The 27966-nt window shown below is 52.2% G+C and overlaps 1 protein-coding gene across 6 annotated transcripts; it reads right to left on the bottom strand.

Annotated features, from left to right (window-relative positions):
- Window positions 1-671: 671 nt before the first annotated feature.
- SLC35E2B (solute carrier family 35 member E2B) lies at window positions 672-25210 on the bottom strand. Of its 6 annotated transcripts, none has more exons than XM_063106196.1 (12): window positions 24825-25210; window positions 23199-23301; window positions 22039-22253; window positions 17888-17999; window positions 14669-15117; window positions 14448-14583; window positions 13813-13940; window positions 11319-11439; window positions 9350-9403; window positions 8731-8803; window positions 6834-6979; window positions 672-5053 (listed from the first exon to the last, which is right to left on the bottom strand). In XM_063106196.1, the coding sequence occupies exons 5-12, from the start codon at window positions 14949-14951 to the stop codon at window positions 4816-4818; spliced, it is 1179 nt and encodes a 392-aa protein (XP_062962266.1). In that variant the 5' UTR covers window positions 14952-15117; window positions 17888-17999; window positions 22039-22253; window positions 23199-23301; window positions 24825-25210; the 3' UTR covers window positions 672-4815. The 6 variants fall into 6 exon arrangements, with proteins under 6 accessions (XP_062962266.1, XP_062962267.1, XP_062962268.1 ...); XM_063106197.1 differs by having other exon boundaries at window positions 23189-23301; XM_063106201.1 differs by lacking the exon at window positions 672-5053 and adding an exon at window positions 5495-6724.
- Between the last annotated feature and the right edge of the window lie 2756 nt (window positions 25211-27966).

Below are 27966 nucleotides of genomic sequence, written 5' to 3' on the forward strand. Positions count from 1 at the left end.
CAATAACAGTAAGCGCCCCTCACCCCTCCCCAGTGCTCAGTTTAACTCTGCATTTTCAGATAAGGAAAGAGGGAAGTCTTGCCTCCTAAAGCCACATATTTGGTTTTGCCTTACACAAAAGCAGGACAGGTGGAGCTTTGCAATGTGATTTTAAAGCTGGCACTGAGATAGCGGTTCCTAAAACTGTTTACTCAAAAGTCACTGGGGAAGGTTTTTCAGAGTCCCGACTCCCAATACCCCACTCCAAATCTACGGAATCAGAGCCTCCAGGGAGAGACTGATTGAATTAGAAATTCCCCTTTCATATGTCAGGTTATTATGCGGATTTTTTTTTTTTTTTAATAGAGAAATGATTATTCAGCATCCTGAAACGTGGGGAAGAGACTATGGAAGATAACCACCCATATTTACTTGGCCCGAAATGGGAAAATGTAGAAGAATGTGACAAGAAACTGCATAGAACACCAAAAGGGCTAGGGGCACTGGAATTTGTTTTCCAGAATGAAATGCTTACTTTGTCCATTACCTCTTATTTTGCTTCCTAAGTTCTCAGCAACTTGGGGAAACCTTCACTTTTTCCTCCCTTCGTGCTGTAAAGTGGTGATGGCAATAAGAAACCAGCTCTGATTGTTTCAGGAGCATAAACAGAGGTACACAGAGGAGCAACAAAGTACAGATTTAACATTTATTCTACTTTTGCAGAACAAGTCAGAGGCAATTGCTACCATGGCTGCTTAATTTAGACAAAAATAATCAGGAGATATCCAAAAGATTAATAACTACACAGCATCAATGTATTACCACAGCAGGATTAACAATGACTCACTAAATTATTTAACAGAACCACTTTCTAGAAAGTACTAATCTAGTTACATACTGAAATGGGAGACATACCAAACACTATAAACATTTTCAATGATGTACTTTTAGTTCTCCACAGTATTGTTTGGTATAAAGCAAATATAATTTGGCTCTGATGTAGATTATTATTGATATACTTTTCAAGTTTTTCAGTGTGGGAAAGTCACCCTGACTGTGGCCCTCTTTGAAGTGGAGCCCACAACATGCCTTGAGCAGGTGTATACCCATCAACAAACAGTCTAGAAATAGGAAATCAGCTGAATGCTACTTTTCACAAGTGGAAACAAGAAACAGACCAAAAAGGCTTTCCAAATGAGTTGGCAGTCTGAGCAAGGTTCCAGCAGCCATCAAACTCAGAATCAGAGCCCCCAGGAAAGCTGGAAGAAATACTTCAGGGCCAGCAAAGTTGAAGACTTCTGAGCTCTGAGCCGCAGTGTCAGCACACCCTCCAGGATGCACCCTTGGGTCCTTAGCCAGGACAGAGGAAACAGCTAGACTCATCAGGGGAGTTAGGACATCCTTATTTATAAACTAAGAAAACAAGGAGGCCTCAACCAGGGCATGAACATATTTTGGGAAAGAATAAAGCCCTTAGTACAATCTTGGTCAAAGGCAAAAGAGGAAGAGTGGATTCTATCTGTAGTAACATCCTTGTTTACTTTTTCCAACCTAGGGAAACAGTGAAAATACTTTTGGGCCTTAGAAAGCACTTCACTTGGATGGATATACAAAGCCCCGCTATTGGTCTCTTATCCCCACTGACTCGTCTAAGTGACTATCTTGAGGAGTATCACAGCAGGAAGCAAAGCCCACTGGATTTGTGACAAGTATTTTAAAGGCACACCACAGAGCAGAGCTGTTTGGCTGATACTCTTTGCACAGCATGTTTTCTTACTGTTTTGGATTCACCATGTTTATTTTTCTCAAATTAAAAACACATTTTGAAGGCTGGCCAATGGCTCACTTGGGAGAGTGTGGTGCTGATAGCACCAAGGCCACGGGTTCGGATCCCTATATAGGGTTGGCCGGTTGGCTCACTTGGGAGAGCGTGGTGCTGACAACACCAAGTCAAGGGTTAAGATCCCCTTACCGGTCATCTTTTTTAAACAAACAAACAAAACACATTTTGGATGGTGCAAAAGTATTCTCAACTTTTCAAGCAGTCAGATTATCTTAATGTTGATACACAGGAAATTATGACTATCAGAATTTTTTATTTAAAAAAAGCTTTTTATATCATTCAGTAGTGGAAATTTCCTTGAACGTTAGAGATGTGTACATCTCTAAGGACCTGTAAGCAGATGACCCAACTCAGGTCTGGCTCAAGTGTTCTGTTTGTTTACAAAGGCACAGACAACGACCACGGACACAAGAGGAATTAGCCCAATGTGAGTAAGGACACCCAGTGTCAATGTTTCTATGAGCACATCTGTGACAGTTCAGTGAGAGCATACTACTCTACAAAAGTACTAGACAAAGTTAATAAAAACATATTGTGTCTGTACAGTCATTAAGCAAGTGGCCACACCAGGCCTTGGGTTTTGACTCTTGGCACAAGGCTGTCCTGGAAATGCCATGAGAATTGGCGGCTGGGGAGGGGACTGGGGAAGGAATGCTCGCCTGGCAGGGCCCGGGGCTGGCCGCTGCACAGGTTCTATGGTCTTTCCTGCAGGAATGAGGAAAAGTCTCAAAAGCAGCTTTACAGGAAACTGCCTCATTTGCTAACAGTTTAGGAATACCTTTGATTTGTTTTTGGCCCACAAATTTAGAAAATCAAAACAAGCTGAGAGCTGCTTGTGAGGAGGGAGGGAAGGGGCACATCAGATGGGTGGCTTTGTGATTCCACATGGGATGTGGAACCAGAAATTCCAAACAATACTTGGAAACCAGGCGCCTGGGCCTCTGGTTATACCCAGACAACCGTCTTCGTGAAGGACAACGTGAGAATCCTGCAACTGGCCACCACAGTTGTGTCCCCTCCCTGTGCACGTCCCTTGGTCAGCAGCTGGCTGAGCAGCCATATTCCCGAGGGTGGAGGTGGACAGCGCCACTGCCGGGTAGGGGGATGCGTTCACTCACAGATCAGTGCAACATGCCACCACCCCAGCCACCATCAGAGAATTTTCTTTAGTTTTGTTTTTGGGGAAAGCAGAAAAAGGAATGGAAACAGAACCAGGGGGAAGTCACAGTGAAGGTGAGCTTGGGGTGCAGGTGGGCATACCTGGCCCGCCTTCAGACGAAGGAGGTCAGCCTCTTTAAAAAGGTGGCTTGTAGGTTCAAAGGCCTCATTTTGACCCATCATCATGGCAAACCTTTTCAAGTAGGTAGAACTTAATGAGATGTAATTATTGCTCTTTGTTTCAGAGAGATTTTATATGCAGGAGGGGATATTTTCATATTTTCTAAGTGGGAAGCCAACTGGAAAACCAGTGAACCGATTGTGGGCACCAAACACCTGAACAGCCAGGAGGAGAGATGGGATGTAGGGAACGACCAGTGCCTGGCGGCTGCACCTCACGAGCCCTGGGCTCAGGCGGTGAGAAGGTCCCAAAGACCAGCTGGCAACAGACTGTGCCCAAATCAGAACCCCCTGAGGCTGCAGGAAGAGGAACAAAGCAAGGGGTCAGCAGCCTTGGCCTTGCACAGTGCCAACCCTGCCTCCTTAGCCCTGCAGGCAAGTGACGCTGACGAGGAGGGACAGGCTCAGCTCATCCAGTGGCCCCAGCCTGTGTGTCACAGTCCCTCAGAGCCGGGCTGTCAGTGCAGAGCGTGGCTTCCCTGATGTTCACGGTGCTCTCCAGAAGGAACCCTTCTATACAAGTGTTTCCGTTGTTAAAAAGCACAGCCTCCCTTTCCCAGCAGCCAAACTGCAAACACTGCAGATGCCCTGCAGGTGCTCCCTGGCACCTGCTCACTGGGGAGTTTCTGCAGGTAGCTGGGGGACTGAGGACGGTGTGCTCCCAGGACGCCAGGCCCGGTCCGCAGGAGTCCAGAGCAGCCTACCTCCCACTGCCGAGTCCAGGAAAGGAGTGTCGGTGGCTCCTGCCCCGAGTTAAACATCGAAGAGCTTTGTCCTCAACCTCCTAGGCTGGGAATGATCACATAGGTGAGGGACAGGGCCCCTTGGGGTGGGGGGGGGACTCAGTACAGCACAGGCTTTGAAGGGGGTGAGGGGCTCTGATGGCCTGTGAGGATACCCTCAGCTCTGGACCAGGTTGGGAAGTGCCCAGCACCCATGCACAGCAGGAGACCCTTGTTCCTGTGCCCCTCTGGCCCTCCCCTGTCTGCACCATCCTGTGGTCTCTCAGGTTGCCCCAGCCTCTGTACTGGGGGCCGGGGGTGGCTCGGACTTCTATTCCAGCACAGCAGCATCGCAGGCAGACCCCGCAGCTGTTCTGCACAGGTGGCCCAGGAACCAGTGGCTGTGTGGCCTTTGATGGCTGGTGTGGGGAAGCTGAGTTCTCTCTGCTGGCACTGAGTAGGGAGCAGCTCACATTGGCACTGGGCCCAGCTCTGGCTCTGCAGGTGCCCCTGGTGGTCATCACCCACCAAGGAACTGGGGCCTCACCCAGCTGCAGCAGGGACACCCATGCCCAGTGAGGGGGCTGCAGAGGCAGGTCCTGACTGCCTCCTGCATGCTCCGCACAGAGCAGCGGGAGGCAGTTTTCACATTACGTGGCAATGGGGCTCAGCTGTAGCTGGGCTCAGGTGTCCACCCCAGGAGGCTGACACCTGGAATCCCCAACTTGAATTTCCCCCAGTTTTGACAGAAAAACCTAGAAGGGAGAAGGAAACTCCCTACTGCACATCCTCTCCCCCCAGCTGTGACGTGCACCCCAGCTGTGACCCACTGAGTAGCATCTCCCTGGCACCTGGTTTCCAGGGACCCACATCAGCAAGGAGGACAGCAATGGCCAGTGACCTGGGGGCTCAGGCACCTGGAGCCTCCCAGGCTCAGTGGTGCTCTTTGGGGTCCTTCAGGCTGGGTGGCTCCACGTCGCCCTCTGGGGTATGGCTGGTGGCTGCAGCCAGGCTCTGCATGGCCTCCCGCTGGTGCTGCTTGGCCTTGTTGTACAGCAAGACGCCCACTGTCACCAGGATGGTGCCGACAGCTGACAGGCTGGTGATTTTGTTGCCAAAGACTATGATGCTGAGCCAGATGGACAGGGCATGCTTCACGGTGCTGGCGACACTGCAGCGACAGGACAAGGGACAGGCTCATGTGCAGCCATGGGCTGGTGCCAGGCCATGTCCACGAACGCATGGCCACTATGCCTGGCTGGGTGGCCAAGGGGACAGTGAGCTCCCCACAGGGACTCAGGAGCTATAAGGGGCTCGCCTGCTCCCTCAGCTTCTCCTTACTGGGGGCCCTGTTCACCACAAAGCATCTGACTGAAGCGTAGCATGTGCCATGACAGCCACATTCCGATGACCCACACCAAACGATCACTAACATCTGCCTTGTTCGCTTCCTTTTGTTCTTTTGACTGAAGTATTTTTAAGTAAATTATAGACATCGCGACATTTCACCCCTAAGTACCTCCTCCGGCGCGCTGAAGAATGGAAAAGCTTCCCACAGACCTGCATACCCTGATGGCACCCAGGAGAGAGCGACCCCTCGAGGAGGTTGTTAATGAAAAGCAGCCCTGTGCGCACAAGGTGGGACTTTGTAAAACTAAAGTGGACATGAAGCATGCCACAACGTTAACGGTGGTCGTCCTAGGGGCTGGGATTATTGAAAACTTAAACTTCAGCTTTTTGTACTTTTCTGCCTTTTCCAAATTTTCTATAATGATCATTACTCTCACAACATGAATTTTTTAAAGTTTTTTTTTTTTAAAGTTGGTTTTCTGTTGTCTTTTTTGGAACCATCACTGAAAAACTATGTTAGAGGAACATTTGGGAATAATTCCTGGTTCCAAACAGAAACAAGCTGGTGGGGACAGAGACAGTGACCAAGCCTGAGGCCACCAGGAGCTGCAGAAAAGCGTGGAACGCGAGACTATTGCCCACGCTCTGCACATGCTTCCCTTGGGCCCGGGAGGCGTGGGGGTGGGCGGATGTGTGCCCTGCTGTGCCACTGCGGGACACGGCCCAGGCTGGTGATCATCTGAGTGAATACTGCACCGACTCGGACCAGACCGAAGGCAGAGGGAAGGGGAGGGACAGCCGTGGCCCGCTCGCACCAGGCCACCGAGGCAGCAGTGGTGGCACCTTTCACTCAAGCCTGCTCTCGCCTTCTCATTCAGGGATGATTCCACCTCCTCTGGGACAGTTCAGAAGTCAAAGAAAAGAGGCCCACTGACTTCCGTGGCCCTGTGACATGGCCAACGTGGCCAGTGTCAGCCACGCGGACTCTGTGCCTGCTGGTGGCGTATGCTCATTTCTTCTCACCTGCTACCGGAAACTCTCCCGTCTTTAAGCTGCACTCACTAAGTATGTCCAGTTAAAGCGAGCAGATGCTCACGGGACTGCAGCTCACCTCCGAGTTCCCAGAGCTCCTCTGCCCGATGTGGGAGCTGCTGGCTACGTGTCCATTCAAAGTGAAACTGACTAACATTCAATAAAATGAAGAACTTGGTTCTTCGTTGTACTCTCCATATTTCCAATGCTCAGTAGCCACATGGGGCCGGTGGCTCTTGTACTGGATGGCACAGAAATGGAGCACTCCATCATCACAGACACTTCTACGGACAGCAGTATTCTAGACAGGAAAATACTCAAACTACCCCAGAAAACTTCTAATGTAAAGACTTCTAGGGGAGATTTCCCTAAACTCTATTTCACACATTTCACCATCTGCATTTCAAACAGTACCAGTACAGAATGGCCTTGTAATTATGGCGTGTAACCACGGTCACCACTGCAGAAAAGAAAGACAAATATCTTTTATCAAAACGCATAGGTTTCAAGTCCTCTCCTTTGTAAACCACCTGGACACACCATGTCTCTTGGGAAGTCCCTCTGCTCACCTGAACGTCACAGGGGAGATCTTCCCCATGAGGGCATAGGCGGTGACGCTCTGCAGGTGGAACAGGACCCCGTCGGTCAGGAGCAGCAGTAGGACATCCTGGCTGTAGCTGAAGTTCCTCCCGCTCCTCCCAATCACCGGCATATCCTGGGATATGAACAAAGGACGCAAGGCTGCCGAGCATCTTGGGCACTTTTCTCTTACCTGTCACCCACCAGAAGTCATGATGACATTTGTGCCCAGTGACTGGCAAACAGCTGACATCAAGAGGAGCTCTGAGAATGGCCTTCTAGGGCAGCGACCGAGCTGCATGTGTCAAATCATCAAAACGCACAGACAGATGTCCAACAGGCACATGACAAGATGCTCAACATCACTAAGCACGAGGGTGATGCAAACGCTCCCCACCCCACAGGAGGATGTTATTAAAAAACCCTAGAAAGGCTGGCCCGTGGCTCACTCGGGAGAGCGCGGTGCTGACGGCACCAAGTCAAGGGCTGAGATTCCCTTACCAGTCATCTTTTTAAAAGCAAACAAAAAACCCCCCCAAAAAAACCCTAGAAAGCAGAGAATAACAACAGTTGGTGACAACGTAAAGAAATGGGGGCCCTCGTGCACCACGGGTGTGAACGTAACGTGCAGCCCCTGGAAAACAGTATGGAGGTTCCTCAAAAAATTAAAAATATAATGACCACATGATCTTGCAATTCCACTGCTGGGTATAGAACCAAAAGAGCTGAAAGCAGTGTCTCAAAGAGGTACGTGTGCACCGTGTTCACAGCAGCATAATGCCGAAACATGGAAGCAGCCCCACGTCCACCAGCAGCTGAATGGACAAGCAAGATGTGGGGCACCCACAATGGACTGTCATTCAGCCTTCAAAAGGAAGGAAATTCTAATACACACCGCAGCATGAATGAGCCTCAAAGACGTTGTGCTAAGTGGAAAAGCCAGACACAGAAGGACAAAGACTGCGTGCTTCCACGCACAGGAGGTCCCTGGAGTAGCCAGTTCACAGCGACAGGAAGTGGAAGGGTGGGTGCAGGACTGGGGACAGGCTGGGGAGCCAGCGCTTCATGGGACAGTGTCAGCTTTAGGAGATGAAAGACGGGCTGGGGCTGGAGGGTGGTGATGGTCACACAAAGTGCGGGTGTGCTTAACGCCCCTCAACTGTACACCTAAAAATGGTAAATTTTAGGTTATATATATTTCACCACAATAAAAAAATATTTACACATGCACATTCTTCCCATCAACCATTTCAGTTCCAAGAATGTATCCCAGAGAAACACCCTCATCTGCGAAAGACATGGACGGAACAAGTTCCCCGTTTCGTGTACGCAACAGAGAAAAGCGAAACACAACCCAATATCTGTCAACAGAGAAGAGACGAACCAGGGCGAAGTCACCGTCCAGCCCATGAGTGTGCCCCGGCCGGCCAGTGTTGTTTGTGTGGAGACACGTGCACATGCTCTTGCACACGAATGCAGTCACGCTCCAGTGCATGCAGGTGAGCATTTCATCCCCAGATGACACCTGCAGGGGGCATCTCCGGGAGCGGGGCAGGGAGGGGCTGGAGCCAGGCTCTGTTTTGCTTGAGATACTTCTGCCCTGTTCACTGTTCTAAGTGGGCACATGTTATTTTCCTAATGCTAAAATCAATGAGCAAACCTAAAACCCCTCCCACAAAAATCTCAGGACACTGCCCCCACTCTGAGTGGCCTCTCGTAGGTGTAGGCGACAGCCGCAGGGCTGTGGTTTCTGCCTCCCTCTCCACAGCAGCCTCTTCCTGCACAGCTCCGCAAGGCTCCCACCCCACCTGGCTAGCCCCACGACTCAGCGAGTTAAACCACTCTGCTCTCGAGTGGCTGGTGCAGTGTTCTGTTCCTGGAACCCACCATGAAGAAGATCCAGGCTGGGACCAGCATAGCCATGGCAGCGGCGCTGGTGTAGAACTGCAGCTCCGGAGCCCTGTGGGGGTGACAGAGGACACTCAAGCCTCCCAGGCCTGGGAGGAGGTGGCTCCAACTCAGGGGTCTCAACCCTACAGGACCTGAGCCCACTAGAAATTCCCATTCTCCCAGGCTGGCAAGAAAGGTCCTCCATGGCTACCCAGCAATTAAATGGCAACCACAACCGAGCTGGCAGTTACGGCAGCTCAGTGGGGCAGCTGAAGAAACAGGTGGTTTCCCCCCAAGTTTCGATGAAGTGCTTTTGAAGGCCACCTAAGCCGAAACGGGAAACAGGTCAGGTCTGTGGGGCGTTCTGAACCTTAAAATGGATGGGAAGAGGGCTGGCCCATGGCTCGCTTGGGAGAGTGTGGTGCTGGTGACACCAAGGCCATGGGTCTGGATCCCTATATATGGATGGCCGGTTGGCTCACTTGGGAGACCGTGGTGCTGACAACACCAACTCAAGGGTTAAGATCCCCTTACCGGTCATCTTTAAAAAAAAAAAAAAAAAAATGGATGGGAAGTTCTCTTGGAATTGGAGATTTCACTAACTTACGATACTTACGAGAACCTGTATTTGTCCCCGCTGAGGAGCTTTTTTGAAAAAACATTTTGCAAACTGGAATAAAGAAAAGAAGAGGTTATGCATTGGTACTAGTCATGAGCAGGGGACATCCAGAGGACAACGTGTTTGATTACCACTGTGATGACAAAGAGGATCACACACTGTGGACGGCGCTGAGCACCTGCTGTGAGCCGGGAGCCCTGCCAGGCGATTCCAGGCATCACCCACTGTGAGGTGGGCACCGGGCCTGCCCCCCTTCTACAGCTGGTAAACTGAGGCACTCAGCAGTAGAAAGACTTGCCTGAGTTCACCCATCGCTCCTTGCACTAAGCACTTCATAAAACCCTGCTCTGAATAAAAAGTTCCCATAAATCAACATCAGACATGGCTGGGCACCTGGGGATTCCCAAGGCATGTGCACGACTGTTTACATACACAGAGACACATGGGCCACATCTATGAACAGGACAGATGAACCACAGGGAACACACACAAATGGCCAATGAGAAACAAATGACACCCAGCTTCACTAGTCACCAAGGATCAGAACCTAAATTAATGAGACACTGCTATCTGGACACTAAATGAAAAGAGGTTTTCTTTTTAAGTGCAAAAACTTAGCCAAAGACAGGGCAGACAGACACTCTTGCCGGCAGGATTATAAATCAGAGTAACTGTGTCAGGGACAGTCTGACAACACGGATCAAGAGCCTTTTAGAGAAGTTCATGGGCTCAATCCAGCAATCTGCCTTCTAGGAATTTACCCTACAGGAGAGTCAGAAATTTAGATAGAGATTCATGTAAAAAGAAGTCCCTGCAGATGTATTTACAAACACACAGAGATGGAGAGTTCAGCAACACAGGAATTGTGTGCATGAAGGAGGTAGTCATGAAAATCAGACTTACGGAGAACACCCAGTGACACGGAGCTCATAAAGTAACACCAAGTTAACAAGGAAGACAAACGAACCTGCGTGTTTCTAAGACCAAAAGTTGAGAGGGGAAAAGAGGGAAGGAAATACACCAGCATGTCAAGAGTGGCGCTAACAGTGGTGTTTGCTTTGCTTAGCCGTGTCACTCAGAGCCTTGAGATGAGCCTGTCATGCTTTAGTGGTGATGCTAACAACGAGCTCTTGGATACTGGTGGAGATGGTGTTTGTCCTTTCTTCTCTGGAAAACAGGAGACTCCTAGACGCGACCGGTAATTCTAAAAGAGCAGGTGTTGCCAGGACTGAGGTTTGGACTTGAATGACAAGCGGGGTCAAGATGGCCCCTTCTGGACCAATCTGGACAGCAGCTGGAATGGAGCGTCAGTCCCTCTGCCCTACTACACGATGAAGATGCTGATAACACGGAACTTTCCCTGCGGACCTCGCCACCTGGCTGTCCCCTTCCCCGCATCAGCCTCTCATAAGCCTCTTTGCAGCTGGGACACCAGGACACCGATGGCCGCTCCGCAGGGAGGGATGTGGCCAGAAGCCGGCAGCCCAGCTCTTGAGGGCTGAACCTCCCCCGCCACCCCAGACGCTGTACCTTGTCCACCTACGAGGTGGCCTCCAGCATCTACATACTTACATGTGCTCTGTGCACCTCAGCATTCGTTAGCTAGCCACCCCCTACGATTAGCATTTTATTTTTAGTGTATTATTTTTGTTTTGGCAGCTGGCCAGCACGAGTACCTGATCCCTGGACCTTGGCGTTACCACACTGTGCTTTAACCAACTGTGAGCTCCCTGGCCAGCCCCGATTAGCATTTTAAGTGGGAGGACCTTGGAGAAAAAGTTACCTTCCTGGGGTACTTGATTTGCTATTTAGGAAAAGCAGAATCAGACGCACGTGGCTTTGAATTAGAGGAAATAATTCCGAACTAATCTGGATTTAAACATCCATGCATCCAGACGAGGAAGGGTGGGTACTATTTCCCAACCCTCCCCTGCCCCTGCATGTCCCCAGGCCCTTCAGGACTCACCAGTCCATGATGTTGGTGGACAGCGCAGCTGAGAACCCCAGGACGTTGAAGCTGATCTCGGTGGCCGTGCACAGCGCCAGCCCTCCCATGACTGGGATAAGCGAGAGGTTGACCAGCATTCCTGCCGGGACACGACACCCTGCGGCTCTGACCCACCCGCCCAGGCTCCCCGCAGCGCGGCTGTCCCCTCCGCTCTCTGAAAGGCATGGCTCTTGCTTCAGCTCAGGAACTGATAACTACCAGTTTTTGCACACCGGAGGGAAAATAAATGAAAGTCTACATCTGCCACTAAGTCCCGCCACCCACGCCTGAGCCAGGTGCCTGGCGAGGCTGCACCGGGCCCTTCCTCCTGCACGGCACCCGTGATTCTGTGGACTCTCATGTCATTGTATGAAAAAGGTAAATTCGTGGGTGAGGAAGGGGCAATTGAAAGCCTGGCGGTGGCGGGGAGCTTCTACATGCGCCCACGTTGAGTTTATTCCTTTTTTTTTTTTTCTTTTTTTTGCAGATGATGGGTCTGGGGATCCAAACCTGCAGCTTTGGTGTTCCAAGGCTGGGCTCCAACCAACCAAGCTAGTTTCTTTCTTTTTATTTCCTTCTGAAATATAATAAAAAACTTTTCCACAAAAATCACATTTATCATCCACACGTGTAGTTTGGAAACAGGGTATCAGGCATCATTTTATACCTCTCTGATTTTAGATATGGCATTTATTTTGAAATTCAAAGTAAATGAGGATATGGGGACTTTCATGTTTACCAAAACGGAACGAAATCATGGTCCTCAGATGGGCTCACGTTGCCCTCTCAAGAAAATGACCACCTTCCCTGTCACAGGACGGTGCTGCCCAGAGCAATTATTTAAACTCTTCAGGAAGCGATCAGTGAACCCGTGACTCCCCATGAGCCATCGCAGCAAACCCTGAGACGCTGCACGGCTGAGAGGACTGAGCTTAAGAAAGGAAACCCCATCTGTCCAAGGAGAGCCTTGCTCATGAGCGTCCTCTTGGTTTCCCATCATTTGGCCTAATCCTCCAGTCTGTCTGGAAATTTTTGTTAAATAGCAGAAAATGTTTGTGAAAACTGTAGCGAGAACTGGAAGCCATGAATGCGCTTCACCCTCCAGCGAGGACCTGCTTTGCTGCTGCTGTGAGGTTGGGGTCCGTGGATGCCTTCCCTAGCGTGGATGTCACCAGGTCCAGAATTGTCGCTGTGAGCATGGGGTTAGTCGAACGGTTCCTTTTGGCAAGGCCCCCACCTGCTCTGCTCTGAGTCTCACTGGCGGCCCGACAGTTAGCAAACACATGGCGGGGGACAGTGCACATGCTTGGATCGTTCTATGAGCTCTGAAATCTTGGAACCTCAAGTCCTCGCACCCTGGTCACTCTTCAATGCCTCCCCAACAGATTTTCATTTTAACTTGTATTATTTTTTATTGTTATTTTGTTATTTTTTGTTTTTTCCAATTTTTTTTTCCTAATTTTATTCATTTTTGAGGGGTACAGTGTGTTGATTTAATGCATACATATCTTGTACAATGACTCACTTCAGGAAGATTTCCTTCTGCTAAATTTTATCAAGACTTTCTAATTGTTCTTAGAAAGAGGCTCAGTTTACATTAAGCTTGTTCACTGTGGTTGGAAGACAAATCGTGATGTTTTAAAGTTGCTGGAAATATCCCTTCATGAGGGGTTAGGCTGCCAGCCCGATGTGCAAAAGGTCACTTGTCTTGTGCCTGTTGTCATCCCTCAGCTCGTCTCTCTCCCGCTCCCCACGTGGACACCTGCCTCAGTGAGATCTAGCCATTTTTTTAACAGAAGCAAATATGGGCATACACGTGAGCAGCCCTAACACCGTGCTCTAGCCACCTGGCAACCAGCCAGCTCTATGCTGCTTTCTAAAAGGCCGTAGGAAAAACCGGTGTGGGTCTGAAATGCAGCCGAACATCACCTGCATGTCATTAACTCATCTGTCTGTACATCCGACATGCTGAGCCTCTGGGAGGATGGAAACACATCATTCGGAAAGGCACGGAGGCAGGGGGATGAGCAAGTCAGAGCAGCTGGCCGTCAGGGGCTTACTGGGGAGCCCCGAGGACAAAGAGCCATGACTGCCCCACAGGGCACCCGTGGGGGTCACCTGGCCACCTGCTGAGGATGGAACCCCTGCCCATGAACACAGCCCCCGCCTCCTCGTCCTTGGATCAGGGATCAGCACCTGTAGTTATGTTGCTTGTTATCTGTTTACCCAGTTCCCACCTGTCTCCCCGCCCAGCTGCGGGGCCAGGATGCAACACAAGAACACGCCTGCACAGAGAGCAGGCCCGAAGAAACACGCCGTCAAGTGACCATGTGAGGTGACTCGCAACCACTAAGAAACTTCAGGAGAGAAGCAAAGGCCAGCCCGCCAGATGGGGCCGCCCGGGGCCCTGCACATGCAGTGGGCAGTGGGGACCCTGCAGGTGGAAGGGCAAGGTTCAGGGGGGGTCTCTCACCTGTGTACTCCCCCAGAATCATCCGAGACATGATCACAGTGAAAATGGGAGCAGAGCTCTTCACCGTCTCAGCAAACGAAACCGCCACGTTTTTTAGACTGACCAAACCCAAAACCACTGTTGCAAACCTAAAAATAAGGAAAACCTGTCATCAGAATGTACCCGTCAATTTGCAGCTACAGGACAGACTCTCCAAGAGGTCAGCCTCGGCCAAGGGTGCATCTGACCCGTCCTCCTCCCCTGCCCACCCCCTCCTCGCCAGCCTGAGTGCCTGGACCCGCTTCTGTGATGTTTTAGGCTGAGCCCCAGGAAATGGCCACCTGGCACGAAGTGGATTCCATCGTCCCAGCGAGAAGGAGGCACGTTATCCTCAAACCACCATTAGATTAGTTCTCGTGGCTGCTCCAGAGAGAATCTGATCAAATACGTGCGGCATTAAGATCCACAAACCCCAGTTCACCTGCTGTCCTATAACCTGGACAAGCCCTGACGAAATGTATGAAGTTTGCAATGAAACACACCTAGGAGCACCTGAGCATAACATCCATTCACAGAGCTCCCAGTCCTAGTAACGGGAAAGACATTTTCTATATACAGATAATTGGACGCTCAACCCAAAACGTGAGATTCTTTACCTCATCAGACCCACAAACAGCATAGTCATGATGAAATTGGGCGGATACGAAAGCCGGGCTTTGTGCTGGTACAGACAGCAGGGGACGAACACTTTGACGCATCCAATGAGCGTAGTGCACAGCATTTGCACGGCGCCTGGGGAGGCAGACGGGGCGGGTTGAGCAGCCCGTCGGCCCAGCGCCGAGGACAGGACGAGGCCCGGCCGGGCGGGCGGCCTTACCGAGCATGCCGGGCTCGCCCTGCAGCAGCGACAGGATGTACTTGTTGAGGAAGAGCGTGCAGAAGCTGAAGAAGAACCAGAGCGCCAGGTAGAGCAGCGCGCGCGCGCTCCACGCGCCCAGGCCCGCCTCGATGACGGTGGTCTCGGTGACGGTGACGGCGAGCACCTTGTCGTCCGGCTGAGCGAGAAGCGGGCCCCAGGCGAGAAGCGACCTTCCCTCCGGCTTCTCCTCGGGCCCGGGAACGGCCTCTTCCAGCGCTTGGGTTCTGGCTGAAGACGCCATGCTGATGCCACCGCCGAGAACGAGGCTCTCTCAGCGACGGACAACATGGGCCACGCTGAGCGTCGGGCACGAGGGCACGGGGCGGCGGGCAGGACGCGGGCGGGCGGCGAGAACGTGGTCGCCGAGAGGGGTCAGCCCAGCAAGGCGGGGGCGCCGAGGCTGGACGCTGAGGGAAGGAAACGCGGTACTTAACGCTCTCAGAAGGATCACCTCCCAACGGAAGGCGACAGTGACGCAGACAGGGAACGTGGCCTCAGCCTGCAGGCGTCTTAGTCCACGGCCCTGAAAAAGCAGAGGCGACCCCAGACCCCTTACTGCCTTGAGTTGAATGTCCCCCAAACTCAGTCCCCACTGTGACTGTTGAGAGGGTAGGAAATTCTATTATGGTCATTGAAAGCTGGGGCCTTGGAGGTGATTAGATTAGATTGTAGGACCATTCCGTAGTGAATGGATCAAAAGTGGTTATTGTGGGCCTGGTCTGAATGGCTTGAAAAGGAGAGTGAATGAGGAGGTTAGTCTCTCTGCTCCACCATTTTCGCAATGTGACACCCTGCCATCGCTGAAGTCACCACCAAAGAAAACCTTCACCAGCTGTGTCCCCTGGACTTCCTAGTCTCTGAAACCGTAAGCAATAAATTTCACTTTCTTTATAAAATACCCAGTTCTGTGTATTTTGTCATAAGCCACAGAAAGGGATCGATACACTTGCCTCACTTGGTCAAACCAGAAACGTTAACCTCTTCCTTCCCCTTCCCCATACATCTAGCCTTTAAGCAAATGCCGCCAGAACTATTTGGAAAATGTAATGAAAATCCCGCCCCGGCTCTTTCCCTCCCCGAGGCCCAGGACCCTGTGCCAGCCCGGCCAAGGCCGAATCCTCCCCTGGGCTGGTCTTCCCTTCGCAGCAGAGCAGGGTCCAGAGATCTAAAACCAGCTGGCCCCAGAGACCCCACCAAGCTCCTGCAGTCCCAAGGCTGAGGCCCTGCCAGTCCCTCTGCCACGCCTGCTCCTCCCATGACTGGCTCGTCTCAGCCCAGGCCTGGCCTACAGTCTTGCCCCTGGTCCCTGAAACTGTCAAATGTGCTTTGCACCTTCTCAGACACTTCTCCTGGAACCAGCAACAGCTCCTAAGAGAGTTGGAGCTCGCTGCTCCCCATGGATCTCAGTCCCACCTTGCTGGCTCTCGTACGCTCTCAACAGATACGGTTTGCATTTTATCCAGCGTTTCCAGTTGTTCTTGGCGGGAGAAGTGATCTGCCACTGTCAGGAACATTGAGTTTTTCATCCATCCACTGAGTTTTAAATGCAATCATTGGATTTTTTTTTTTTTTAAGATGACCAGTAAGGGGATCTTGACCCTTGGCTTGGTGTTGTCAGCACCACACTCTCCCAAGTGAGAAAACCGTCCATCCCTATATAGGGATCTGAACCTGCAGCCTTGGTGTTATCAGCACCACACTCTCCCAAGTGAGCCATGGGCCGGCCCAATCATTGGATTTTTTATTTACAGAAGTTATATGTGGTTTCATTTCATATCAGCCTGTTTTTCTCATATCTTGTTCTGTCTTTAATTTTTTGATTTTTTTTTTAGATCTTTTATTTTATGGTCTCTGATAGTTCATTATTCAATGATCTTAGTAATCTAATCCCAACTTTCTCTGTGCATGTGTTAGCTGATTCCTGTTCTTGGGGGATTGTTTCCTGGTGCACTTTATAATCATCTCAGCAGATCTGGAGACGTTAGGTCCTTGGCACACTGGGATGAGGTTGTGCCTTCTAAACAGGGCTGGGGTTTGCCTCTGCAAGAGCTCCGGGAGTGCTGCTGGCACAGGACCAATTGCATTCTACTTTCCAGCCAAAGCCTGTGGCATAAGTTCAAACCCACACCGCTTCATGCTCAGGCCTGTAGTTACAACTCCTCAAAGGAGGCTCCCTGCTCCCCTCCTAAGGCCAAAGGCGAGGTCAAATGGTCTTTGTTTTCTCCCTTGTGCTGGCGGCACTTTGTTCCAGTTCTGCCTTTAAGCAGGGTCTCAGCGAGGCATGCCTGGCCCATCTCACAAAGACTGAGGTCCCACTTCCTCCAGGTGAGACCCGAGACTGCTGGCTGTCCCCGCCCTGATGTCGTGGGCTTCCTTTTATTTTCTGGGAGCTCAGTTATGTATTTATAAGGATGTGCATGACATCTCACCCCTCCTGCCCATGTGCCAGGACCATGCCCTCCCTTTGTCTCACTACCCTGGGAGATCAGGACTCCCACCTCAGCAGCAGCCTCATTTTATATATAATTTAAAATTTTTAAGTTAAAAATTTTTCTTTTTTTTGGGTGGCTGGCCAGTTATTTTTATAGTATTTTGTATTGTATATAATTGTATTTATGTTGTCTATATTAAATATTTTATGTTTATTTCAAGGGGTGTAGACTGTTACCTCCCCAACGAGACCTCTCCCAGGTTCTCACCCGCCTGCAAATGCTCAAAGCACGTCCAGCTCAAGGTGATCAAGACTAAGCTCAGCACTTTCCCCCTCACCCAGCAACCTGGTGCTCCTGCCTTGTCCCTGCCTTCCCTGCCCCACTCAGTTCTGTCTGTCTGTCATCCATTCGTCCATCAAGGGCTGAGTCTGCCAATCACTCCACCATTTCAGCGCCACCCAGTCCCAGCGAGCATCTCCCCCAGGCTGCCCGTGTGCACCCCGACCCCCTGGTACCTCAAAGCAGCCTGCCCCAAATGCAATTCGATGGGGTCTGCAGCCAGGGATGGAGCTGCGCGGTCACGGGACACACAAGAAGACACTGCGGTAGGCACACTCCCACGCGACGGCTCGCACTTGGTCTGGGGGGGTCCCGTCCTGGCTTCTGTTTCCCTGCCCAGGCAGTTCTGCCCGCTCCGTTCCCCTCCCTGCTCCCACAGGACGTTAACACTGTAAAACGTCCTCACCATCAGCGTCCACGTCCTTGCAGCTCCAAGGCCAGGGAAGGACACCAGTCTCGCCTTCCTCCCGCAGGAGCATCTCTGCTGCATAAACCGTGGTTCTAGTGCTGACCGGGAGCTTAAGCAAACAGACAAGGAAACGGTGCCCACTGCAGCTGGGACCTGCGAAGCCAGGGACCTCACATCCAGTCCAAGCTTCAGAACCACTTTTCAGTTCTGCAGCCGACTCAGGGTCAGCCAGCCAAGAGAGCCAGTGTGCTATGGCCACCCCCAGAGGCACCCACAGTTCTGTTCATGTCACTCACTGTTCCCAGGCTGGAAGTTCCTCAGGGTACAAATGCAAATGGATTCTATGTGGAAACTGTCTGGATGTGACCTTTGTTGCAGGTGACAGGGAATGACCGAGGCCAACTTAACAGAGGCAAGCAGTCTGGGGGAAAACGTGTGGGCCAACAGACAGTTTCACGAAAGTCTGCTTGACGAGGGGTGCCGAAAGCAACACGTTTTGTTAGTAGAAGAACAAAGCAAAACACAACCTAAATGCCTCTGAACAGGAGAAACAAGTAATGGTGCATTCATGGAGCAGAAGTGCTCAGTGGAAAGCAAAGGCCTCAGCCCCAGGTGCCACCAGGGGGGTCTCCAACTGTGGGAGTGCTGAGAGATGGAAAGGATGGATCGCAGGAGGAGACCCACAAACGGGCCGATGGAACGCTGCTTGGTCTCCCAGAAGACACGGGCGGGGGCTGCACCCTGGCGGCTGCCAGCCCCACCGAGAGAAGCCCCCGTGTCTGCATGGTTCTGTTCGGTGTCCAAATGCCTCCAGAGACAGAAGCATGAGTTTGAACACCCTAAAAAATGAAAATGGACATCCAGATACCGGTGGCCGGGAGGAAGCAGAGTCTGCAGGAGGAGGCTCTGGTGCAGGAGCCTGGACCAAGGCCCACGGCTCCATGAACAGCACAGCAACCTCTCAGGCTCCTGCGCTGTCCATCCAAGGGCAGGCGGCGGCTCCCGGGAGCCCCATCCCAGACCCTGGATGGGAGGCCGCAGCAGGGGATCTCGGCTCTTGTGAGATGTGGGGAGGCTCCGAGCAAGGGCAGGTGGGGTGTGGACAAACAGAGAAGCAAGTCCTCTCTGAAGAAAGGCATCTGTGGTTGGGCCTGAGGACACGTGCAGAGCAAGATCCACATGAGGACAGAGGGTGTCTGGGCCATAGGGCAGCACGGGGAGGAGCACTGGCTCCACGCTCCAGGGAGGCCACAGCCCAGCACATACTTAGAGGCCCAAGGGCCACAGATGCTAATACCCCGACAGACAGAACACATGCGGCAAAAACAAGCAAAGAAACTGTCAGGAATAACTCTGCAGTTGAGAAGAACCACACCGACCGTCTAGAAACTAAACATGTCACTTGCAATAAAACTCTGTCATGGATCCACACAGTCTCAGACCATCGCCCCACAGTGTGCTTACTAGTCACAGAGCGGAAGAGCATAAGCTCACCCTGAGACACTGGCAGACACCACCTTAACCGCGTGATCCACGTTAAAATCACCGACATGAGACACAGCGGCTTCACGTTCTCCCTGATCCCACGCGCGGGGAGGGCACGTCGCCGCTGTGGTTTTCTTGCCCAAAACACATAACTGCAAAGCTAATCCTGAGAAGACGCAGGAAAATCCAAAAACATGCACATCACGAAAGATAAAGATTGGAGGAGACTAAGGGGACACCGTGGGGCCACAGAAGAGGGACACAAGTGGGATGCTGGCCCAGGCTGAGTACAGGCTGCAGATTAGTTAGCAGAATGACATCAGTGTTAATTTCCCAGGTTAGATGACTGTGTTAAGATGATGTCAGACCTCAGCACCAGGGCAAACTGAGAGAAGGGCACACAGGTAAACCCTTCCATGAGTCTGTTTCTCAGATAAAAAGCTCGAAATTTTTTAAAATAAAAAAACCCTCAATTGATGGCTTATGCATAAAAAGATAGAGCTGAATAAAGTTACTGCATTTGAAAAAATATCAGAGGAAATTACCTAGAATTCAACACAGAAACATGCAATTAAAATATTAAGGGGATATTAACCAAAATACAGAAGAAACAATAAGAATAAAATTTCCAGAAGGGAAAAATAGAGAAAGTGGGGGAAGAGGGACTTTTTTTTTGGTGATTGGCCGGTGCCAGGATCCAAACCTGTGACCTTGGTGTCATAACACTGTGCTCGGACCAACTGAGCCAACCACCCAGCCCAAGGGGGACTATTTTTATTTATTTATTTATTATTTTTTTAAAAAGATGACCGGTAAGGGGATCTCAACGCTTGCCTTGGTGTCTTCAGCACCACGCTCTGCCAAGTGAGCTAACCAGCCATCCCTATGTAGGGATCCGAACCCACGGCCTTGGTGTTATCAGCACCGCACTCTCCCGAGTGCGCCACGGGGTTGGCCCATAAAAATAGAGTCTTGAAATCACCACAGGGCTGGCCGGTTAGCTCACTGGGGAGAGAAAGGTGCTGATAACATGGAGGAGGTCAAGGGTTCGGTTCCCTGCACTGGCCAGCAGCCAAAAAGAAGAAAAAAAAAAAAAAAAAAAATCACAACACATCCTAAGTGTAAGTAAAAAGAAACCTGGACAAAGACGCCGTGATGAAGCTACAGCACAGCAAAGGCTAGGGCAGGTCTCGATGTGTCCAGAAGGGACAAGCCCCAGGCCCGCAAGAACATCTAGCTAAAGGGAATGCTGGGAGCGCAGTGAGGAGGCAGGACCGAGGCAGAGAGAGGGTGGCGGGCGCAGTGGCGCCTTTCGGAACAGTTCTGACTTCTGGAACTGCTTGATGATAATAGTTCATTTGGATCCCCACACTGGCCAGCCGCCAAAAAATACCCAAAATAATTAAATCAATAAGGATAGGAAAAGAGATCTCTAAAGTGGAATACAAACAGAAATCTATAAGCCACACCATGAATCAAATGAGTATCATAACCGTGCTGAGCAGAGGAGGAAGGTCCCAGCAACTTGTGAGCGTCGTGTCTAGAACACGCAGGCTCAGACCGAGGACAGAAGGCTTGGCAAACGCCGACCCAAGGGGCGGCCTTCTGCTTTGCTGAGTCACGGGTTAGGAATTCTGGATCGAGCCTATGTTTGTAGAGACTACGCTGCAGCTAACAAGAGCCAGATTTCTTACTCCAAGTGGACGCAGTCGCGATGCAGAAAGGAGGAAGGGGGCAGGAACCCTGTGGCGCTGCACTGGGACGGAGGCGCAGGTTCCAGGATGCACACACACGCGACATGCAACACGCGTGCACGCGGTTCATCCATTTCCATGTCATCTGGAGGCAAAGACACCCCAACAGACACCAGGGCCCTGGTCTTGGTTTCCAAATATCATTCTCCACTTAAATGAACCAGGCTCCTTGGAGAAATGGCTGACTCCAGGGCTGGGGCAGGGAAAACAAAAGATGAGCCTAGTACTTTGGTCGGGCCAGAAAGAAATGACGTGCTCCAAGCATGACGGTGGACAGGACAGAAGTGTTGGGGGTGGGTGCCCTCCAGCCACGTGCAGGGCAGCTCGAGAGAACACGTCAGTGATGACTGCAGAGGATGAAGACCCGCTGAAGAACACAGGAGCCCACAAGTCCACACTGAAAAATAGGTGGCGAAGAAAAGTTCCTGCTTACAGGACAAAGGCAGCTGATCACTTTGACAGGAGCAATGCATTAGAAGTGCACCATGTGGCGACTGTCACGATAATCACGATGACAACCAACACAGGCAAGACTCATCGATGGACACTAGAGCTACCGGGCAAGAGTGCAGAAATTGGAGGGTATTTAGTCTCCAGGTATATCCACCCTACGAGGCACACGTTACACGGCACACACTAATTGCAAAGGGAAACTATGCAAGTGCGAAGGGTGACGGATAACAAACTGTCCTGTGAAGGTCCTAGGACTTTTAGGTCAGTATGACACATTGGTGCAGACAGAGACAAATACACAGAACTCAGGGCCTAGACATAGGTCCGTGCATACACAGAATCTTGAATTATGACAGAAGTGGCACTGCAGATTACTGAAGGAGGAAGGTGAGAAGGAAAGAAACTGGGTCTCGAGCTGACGTCGGTAACAATGAGTAACACTCACATGGCACTTACCAGGAGCCCGGCAGCACTGTGCCTTAGCGTTCACAAACACTGACCCTCACAACAACCCTCCGTGAAGGGTCCCGTGATCCCCCCACATAAGGCACAGACAAGAGACGTTTCCCAACGGCAGGGTTAGGATTTGCACCAGGCAGCTCGGCTCCACGGTCTGCTCTCATGTGAAACCGTATGTTCAGGAACAAAGGTAAGAAAGTGTCTTCCTGACCCTGGGGTAGAAAAAGAATATCTTCAGCCAAACCCCAAAAGCATGACCCATGAAAAAGAACACGGATGAAACGGACTAAACTGGCTAAATGACGAGATGCTCCTTCATGAATATACGCCACAAAGTGCAAGGACGAGCCACGCCCGCGAGGAGATGCCTGCACCCGGCAAAGGGTTAGTATTCAGAACAAGTGAAGAATCCCACAAACCAGAAACATGGGCAAAAGCATGTTCCACAGAAGAGGTCTGCATGGCTGGCGAGCACACGGGAGGGTGCTGTATTCTATGGCTGTGAACAACCCACAGCAATCCACAAACAGCAGAGTGGCACGTGGCCATCTCAACGCAGATGACGGCTGATGAAGTAAAAGCAATGATGGAGTTTGGATGTGTTGTCCCCTCCAAAACTCATGTGGAAATTTGATCCCCAATGTGGCAGTGTTGGAAACTGGCTGTGTCATGGGGGTGGATCCCTCATGAATGGATTAATGCTCTCCCTGGGGGAGGGGGGAGTAATGAGTGACTTCTCACTTGGTTAGTTCCCACGAGAGCTGGTTGTTTATAGGACCCTGGCGCGCCCCCCCACCCCCCGTTTCCTCTTGCCATGTGATCTGCTTGTACCCGCTGGCTGCCTGCCACTTTCTGCCATGAGCAGAAGCAGCCTGAGGCCCGTGCCAGATGCAGCTGTCCCTGAATCATAAGCCAAATAAACCTCTTTTCCTTATAAATTACCCAGTCAGGTATTTCTGTTATAGCAACACAAATGGACTAAAACAAGCAATATCTGTCATCTGTGACTAGCCTGAGTTCAAACCTTGAACAGAACACCCCGAGGATGGGACAGAGACCCAAAGTGGCTGCATTCAGCTCGCACAGGTGAACCTGCAGCCGCCAGAGAGCTGAATGGTTCGGCCACAGCACAGAGCGTCCGACTCACCAGGTCCTACCTGGGACAACAGCTGCCCTCCTGGACCTGGCCCTGGGTTTCCACGCTTGTACTTTCTCAGCCCACGTGACTCAAGTCACTTTCAGGGAGAAGCAATTCTTGTCCTGCAAAAGACCAGAGGTCAGGAGCCCAATCTGGCAAAGATAAACGCCTTTAAGAAACCAGCCATTAGCTCCCTTGGTTAGAGTGTGGTGCTGCCAACGCCATGGTCAAGGTTTGGATCCTCACAGCCAAACAAGCAAAAACGAACTGAAAGCCACCCTCCCCTGCTGAACCTGGGGTCTGCAGAGCACCTGGGTGCTCTGGTGACAAAGGTCTGCATGGTCTTCTCTTTCTCAGATGACACCCAGGGGAACACAGATAAAAGCTAAATCATATCTGTTGCCTCCCATCCTGGGGTAGGCGCCTAATGATCCTCCTTCACTGGCCCGAGGCCGGCTCTGGCCGGGACTGGCTCCTACCTGGAGACCTTGTCAGAAGAACATGTGTAAGCAGGACGGAGAGGAACGGGATTTAAACAAGGACAAAGCCACAGGGATGGCTCCTATCACCGTGGGACCTTCATCACTCAAGAAAAATTCAGCGAGCGATGACTATCGATGTCACTTTTTACCCCATCCAACTAAAACTTTGCAGACCCGCAAATTCTAGGCCCCTGGACCTGAGGTTAACAATCCCTGGTCCGTAACGAACAACTCAGAGGTTCTCCAAGCCGTGCTCAGGAAGTCTACACTGGTTCAAGTTGTCAGCGGGCCTGTTAGACAAGGTGGATCAAACGTCTGGGGACCACACACACTGTGCCCACAAATTCCACCTCCGGGAGTGGGAACCACGCAAGTGTCCAGCACGAAGGAATTGGCACTGGGCTCTGGCCTGTCGCGCGCATTACTGAGGCCCAACGCTGTGGCCCACAGTTCTGGACAAAAATACGTTCGTCACACACTGAGTGACAGCAGACTCCCAAGACCGTTTGTATAACAGTCTCCCATTTAAAGGACGCGAACGGTTCAGATGCACCCAGTTACCAAGCGTGGCCGGCTCTGGGAGGCAGACTCAGATGCATCCATCTGTCTGCACCGCAAATGGATTACCTGAACGCAACCACCTTCCTGTTTCCCCTCCGACGTCCCTGTTCACGTGGCCCAACTGTTTCACTCTACTTTAAAATGTTTGCATGCTTGAATGTTTTGGTAAAGTACGTTGCACTCCTAAAAAAAACCCCCAAAAACAGAAAACCAAAAATCCGCCCCAAACGGCGGCTCCGCTTTCTGTGTCATCCTTCCGCGGAGCGCGACCGTCCGCAGGTCCCGAGCATCCGGGGATCACCCGGCGTCGGGACGCGGACGAGCCGTCGAGGGGACCTCGAGAGCCGGGAGAGCCGCCCCCGGAGCGCGGCCGCTGCAGCGCGCGGGCGACCTGCACAGAGACCCCCGCCCCGCCCGTGTCCCGCCGGCTCCTCGGTCCGCGTTTATGCGGCGCTTTCCGCGGAAAGGGGCACCGGCCTTGGAGAAGCGACCCGATGGAACCGGTCGCGGAGCCTGCCCCCGAGGTGACACCGGAGCCCCCGCGCCCTCGCACCCTCCCCAGCCCGGGAGGCCGTGGCCCCGACGCCGCGGCCGCCACCCACCGGTCGCACCGGGGCCGTAAGGCGACAGCCGGGGCAGGGGTCTCCGAGCGCGTCCGGAGGTCGCAGAGGACGCCCGGGCGTCCGCCTAAGAGCATCGGGGACCGGCGCCGGCCGCTCGCGGACACAGCGCCCCCCCCGGGGCTCGGGGCGCCTTCAGACCGGGCTGCTGCCGCGACAGCGGGGACCGGGCCGACGAAGCAGGGCACACTCCGGGCAGGGCCGTGGGGGCCGAGACCCCGGGCAGCGGGGCATCCGAGGGCCCGCGGTGCGCAGCCGCAGGGCACGTGTGCGGACGTCCGCGGGGCCGAGGCGCGCCTCCTCGGGGCCCGCGCCAGGGAAGTGAGGCGCCGGAGCCCGGGCGGAAGCGGCGGCTGGACCCCGCTCCCCTGCGGCCTCCCGCTGTCACCCTCCGACCGTACCACCGCGGCCAGCTGGGGGAGGGAGTGCTTGATCGACAGCGCCCCCCGCGGCCGCCCTGTTGGCACACTCCGGGCCGTACCACCGCGGCCGGCTGGGGGAGGGAGTGCTTGATCGACAGCGCCCCCCCGCGGCCGCCCTGTTGGCACACTCCGGGCCGTACCACCGCGGCCGGCTGGGGGAGGGAGTGCTTGCTCGACAGCGCCCCCCCCGCGGCCGCCCTGTTGGCACACTCCGGGCCGTACCACCGCGGCTGGCTGGAAGGGGGGACAGGATGGCACCACCGAATGGGTTTCGATCACTGTGGAGGCGCCCGACTCCAAGGTCGGGGCCGAGTTCTGGTTTCAAGGGACAGGAAATCCACGAGACAGGCCTAACGTAGAAGAAGACAAAGGGCTTTACTGGCTGACGTAACGCACACGGCGCCCCGCCTTAGAGGGAGCGTCCGGTGCGACTGGGTACGGAGCTGCGGGGGCGGGGCCTCCGCGCGGACCGAAGCCTCGCCCCACGTCGGGCGCTGATTGGCTGAGCTGCGGAGCGCTCCGCCCAGGGGCGGGGCCTGACCACGCCTGCGGGTTCCCGGACCGCACCTGCAGTCCCTGGGCCGCACCTGCTCGGACGAAGCTGCGGGACCGACCGCGCCTCTTCTGCTGACGGCCTTCCCCCCGCAGCAACTTCCCTCCAAAATTCTCAGGAGTGAATTTACGGCTAAAGGACTCTTTTTAAGTTTCGTTAAACCCTCACTTGTTTTATTTTACGTTGTTTTAAAATTAGTAAACCTTAATTTTTAAATTCTTAATTAATTTTAATGTTAATAATTTTTATTTTATTTTTTAAAAGGTGACCGGTAAGGGGATCTCAACCCCTGACTCGGTGTTGTCAGCACCACGCTCTCCCAGGCGAGCCACGGGCCGGCCCTGAGTTAATAACATTTTAATTAATTAATTAAAACGACGATTCAGTCCTTCCTGTGATTCCCTCGGGCGCCCGCAGGTGGGGCTGGAGAGCTGCCCCGACTGTCTCCCGAGACGCCTTTCGGGTGGGATTGTCCCTGCAGGAGCTGGGAGCTGGTGGACGGGTAGCGAGGGCCCCTGGGGGCTGGGTAGGGTTTGGGTCCTAAAAATGGGAAATGCAAAAAGAGAGAAGCAGAAGCTCAATTGTTTACCGCAGTGGGAACCTCGGAGCGTAATAGGGCGCCGTTGGCGTCTGAGCCTGAACTCGGCGTCCGCGGAGCCTCCCTAAACCTCCGGACAGTTTCTGGGGTGGGTTTTCCTACTTAGCATGAAACCCTGGGCTGTCTGATGACTGACCGTCAGTCCTGGCTGTTTGGGGTCAGCAAGTTGGTTGTAGCCAAATAAAATACTCTCGAAATCTCTATGGCAAAGCCGTACGGTGCACTGCGCTCATTCTGAAGTGATGTCAGTGAAACCTGGCACCTTCCCGCCTGTGCCCCGGGATGAAACCGCCCACGAGGCGCCGAGCCCGGTCCGCAGCTGCAGGTTTGCCTCCCGGCCCTTTCTCCCGGCCAGGCCAGCAAATCTTGTCTCTAAACATCCTTAGAAAACACCTTTGTGCTATGCCTGCTTGTCAGTCATGAGAGATGCCACCAGGATGGGTCTGTGTGTGTTTATCCGCATTTGCTGGAGTGTCGACTTCTTCCTTTGGTTGGATTCCAAGAAGTAGAATTTTGGGGTGAAAGTATAATCTGGCCACAATCTCCAGACCCTCATTGGCTTTGAATGTTTGACTATAAGCCTCTTTGCTAATTTGGGGGGTTTAGTGTTATTTATTTAACATTTCTTTGATTACACGTGACTTTGACCACTTATTTATTTATTAGCTATGAGTATTCTTCCTTGAACCATGGTTTCTCTTTTTTAGTATTTTTCTATTAGTGTTTTGTGTGAATTGTATGTGCTTTTTTATATTAAGAACATTAACCTTTCATATACCATAAATGTTTTCAGGTTGTGCACTTGGCCTTTTATTTTTGTTTATGATGTTTATAAAGACTGTTGTGCATGATGCAGAAGAGAGGGTTGGGAAACTGTTGCTTTGCCCCCCACGGATTTGTCACCAACTTCCCCTGGGTGACAGAGCTGCAAAGGATTACTCAAAGCCCATCTCTCCTGAGCAGTGAGAAACCCCGAAGTGGTCAGTCTCACCCAGAACCCTCAAGCGAGAGGAGGCATTCTTTCCGTTTGGGAAATTAACACCAAACTGGGGTTCTCTTCCTGCATTTATTCTCCAGCCCAGGAAGTTACAGGAAGAGACATAGGTGGGGTTATAGTTTAACAATATAGGCTGGTAACTTTCAGTGAAAACAAGTCAGATGACATTTAAGGCAATTAAGTCGATCCACCAACACAAGCTTGGTCTTAGCAAACATTCCTTCCTACAGCAATTCCTCGGCATGGCATCTTTACGTAGCAGTCGGTCACTAGTCTGTCCCTGAGCCAGCAACCTGCTGTGCCGCAAATCTTTATCTTACACCAGAGACTTATAGCCTGAGGAAAATTTCCAGTCCTCCGCAAGGTCAATATTTGAAACTGCAAGGCTTTGGAAAACCAGGCCCTGTGAAGTACATTTGCTGTATGAATCCTCTACAGGAAACAGTCCTTGTGAAGTCCTCACTGGAGGCGGCAGGTTCCGTCAAGCCCTGCCCAGACTCATGCTGGGTCTGCAGGACCTTCGCCCTCCCTCCGGACGAAGCCTGGGCAGAGCC

The sequence above is a fragment of the Cynocephalus volans genome, chromosome 8 (genome assembly GCF_027409185.1).
Source record: "Cynocephalus volans isolate mCynVol1 chromosome 8, mCynVol1.pri, whole genome shotgun sequence".
NCBI lineage: Eukaryota > Metazoa > Chordata > Mammalia > Dermoptera > Cynocephalidae > Cynocephalus > Cynocephalus volans.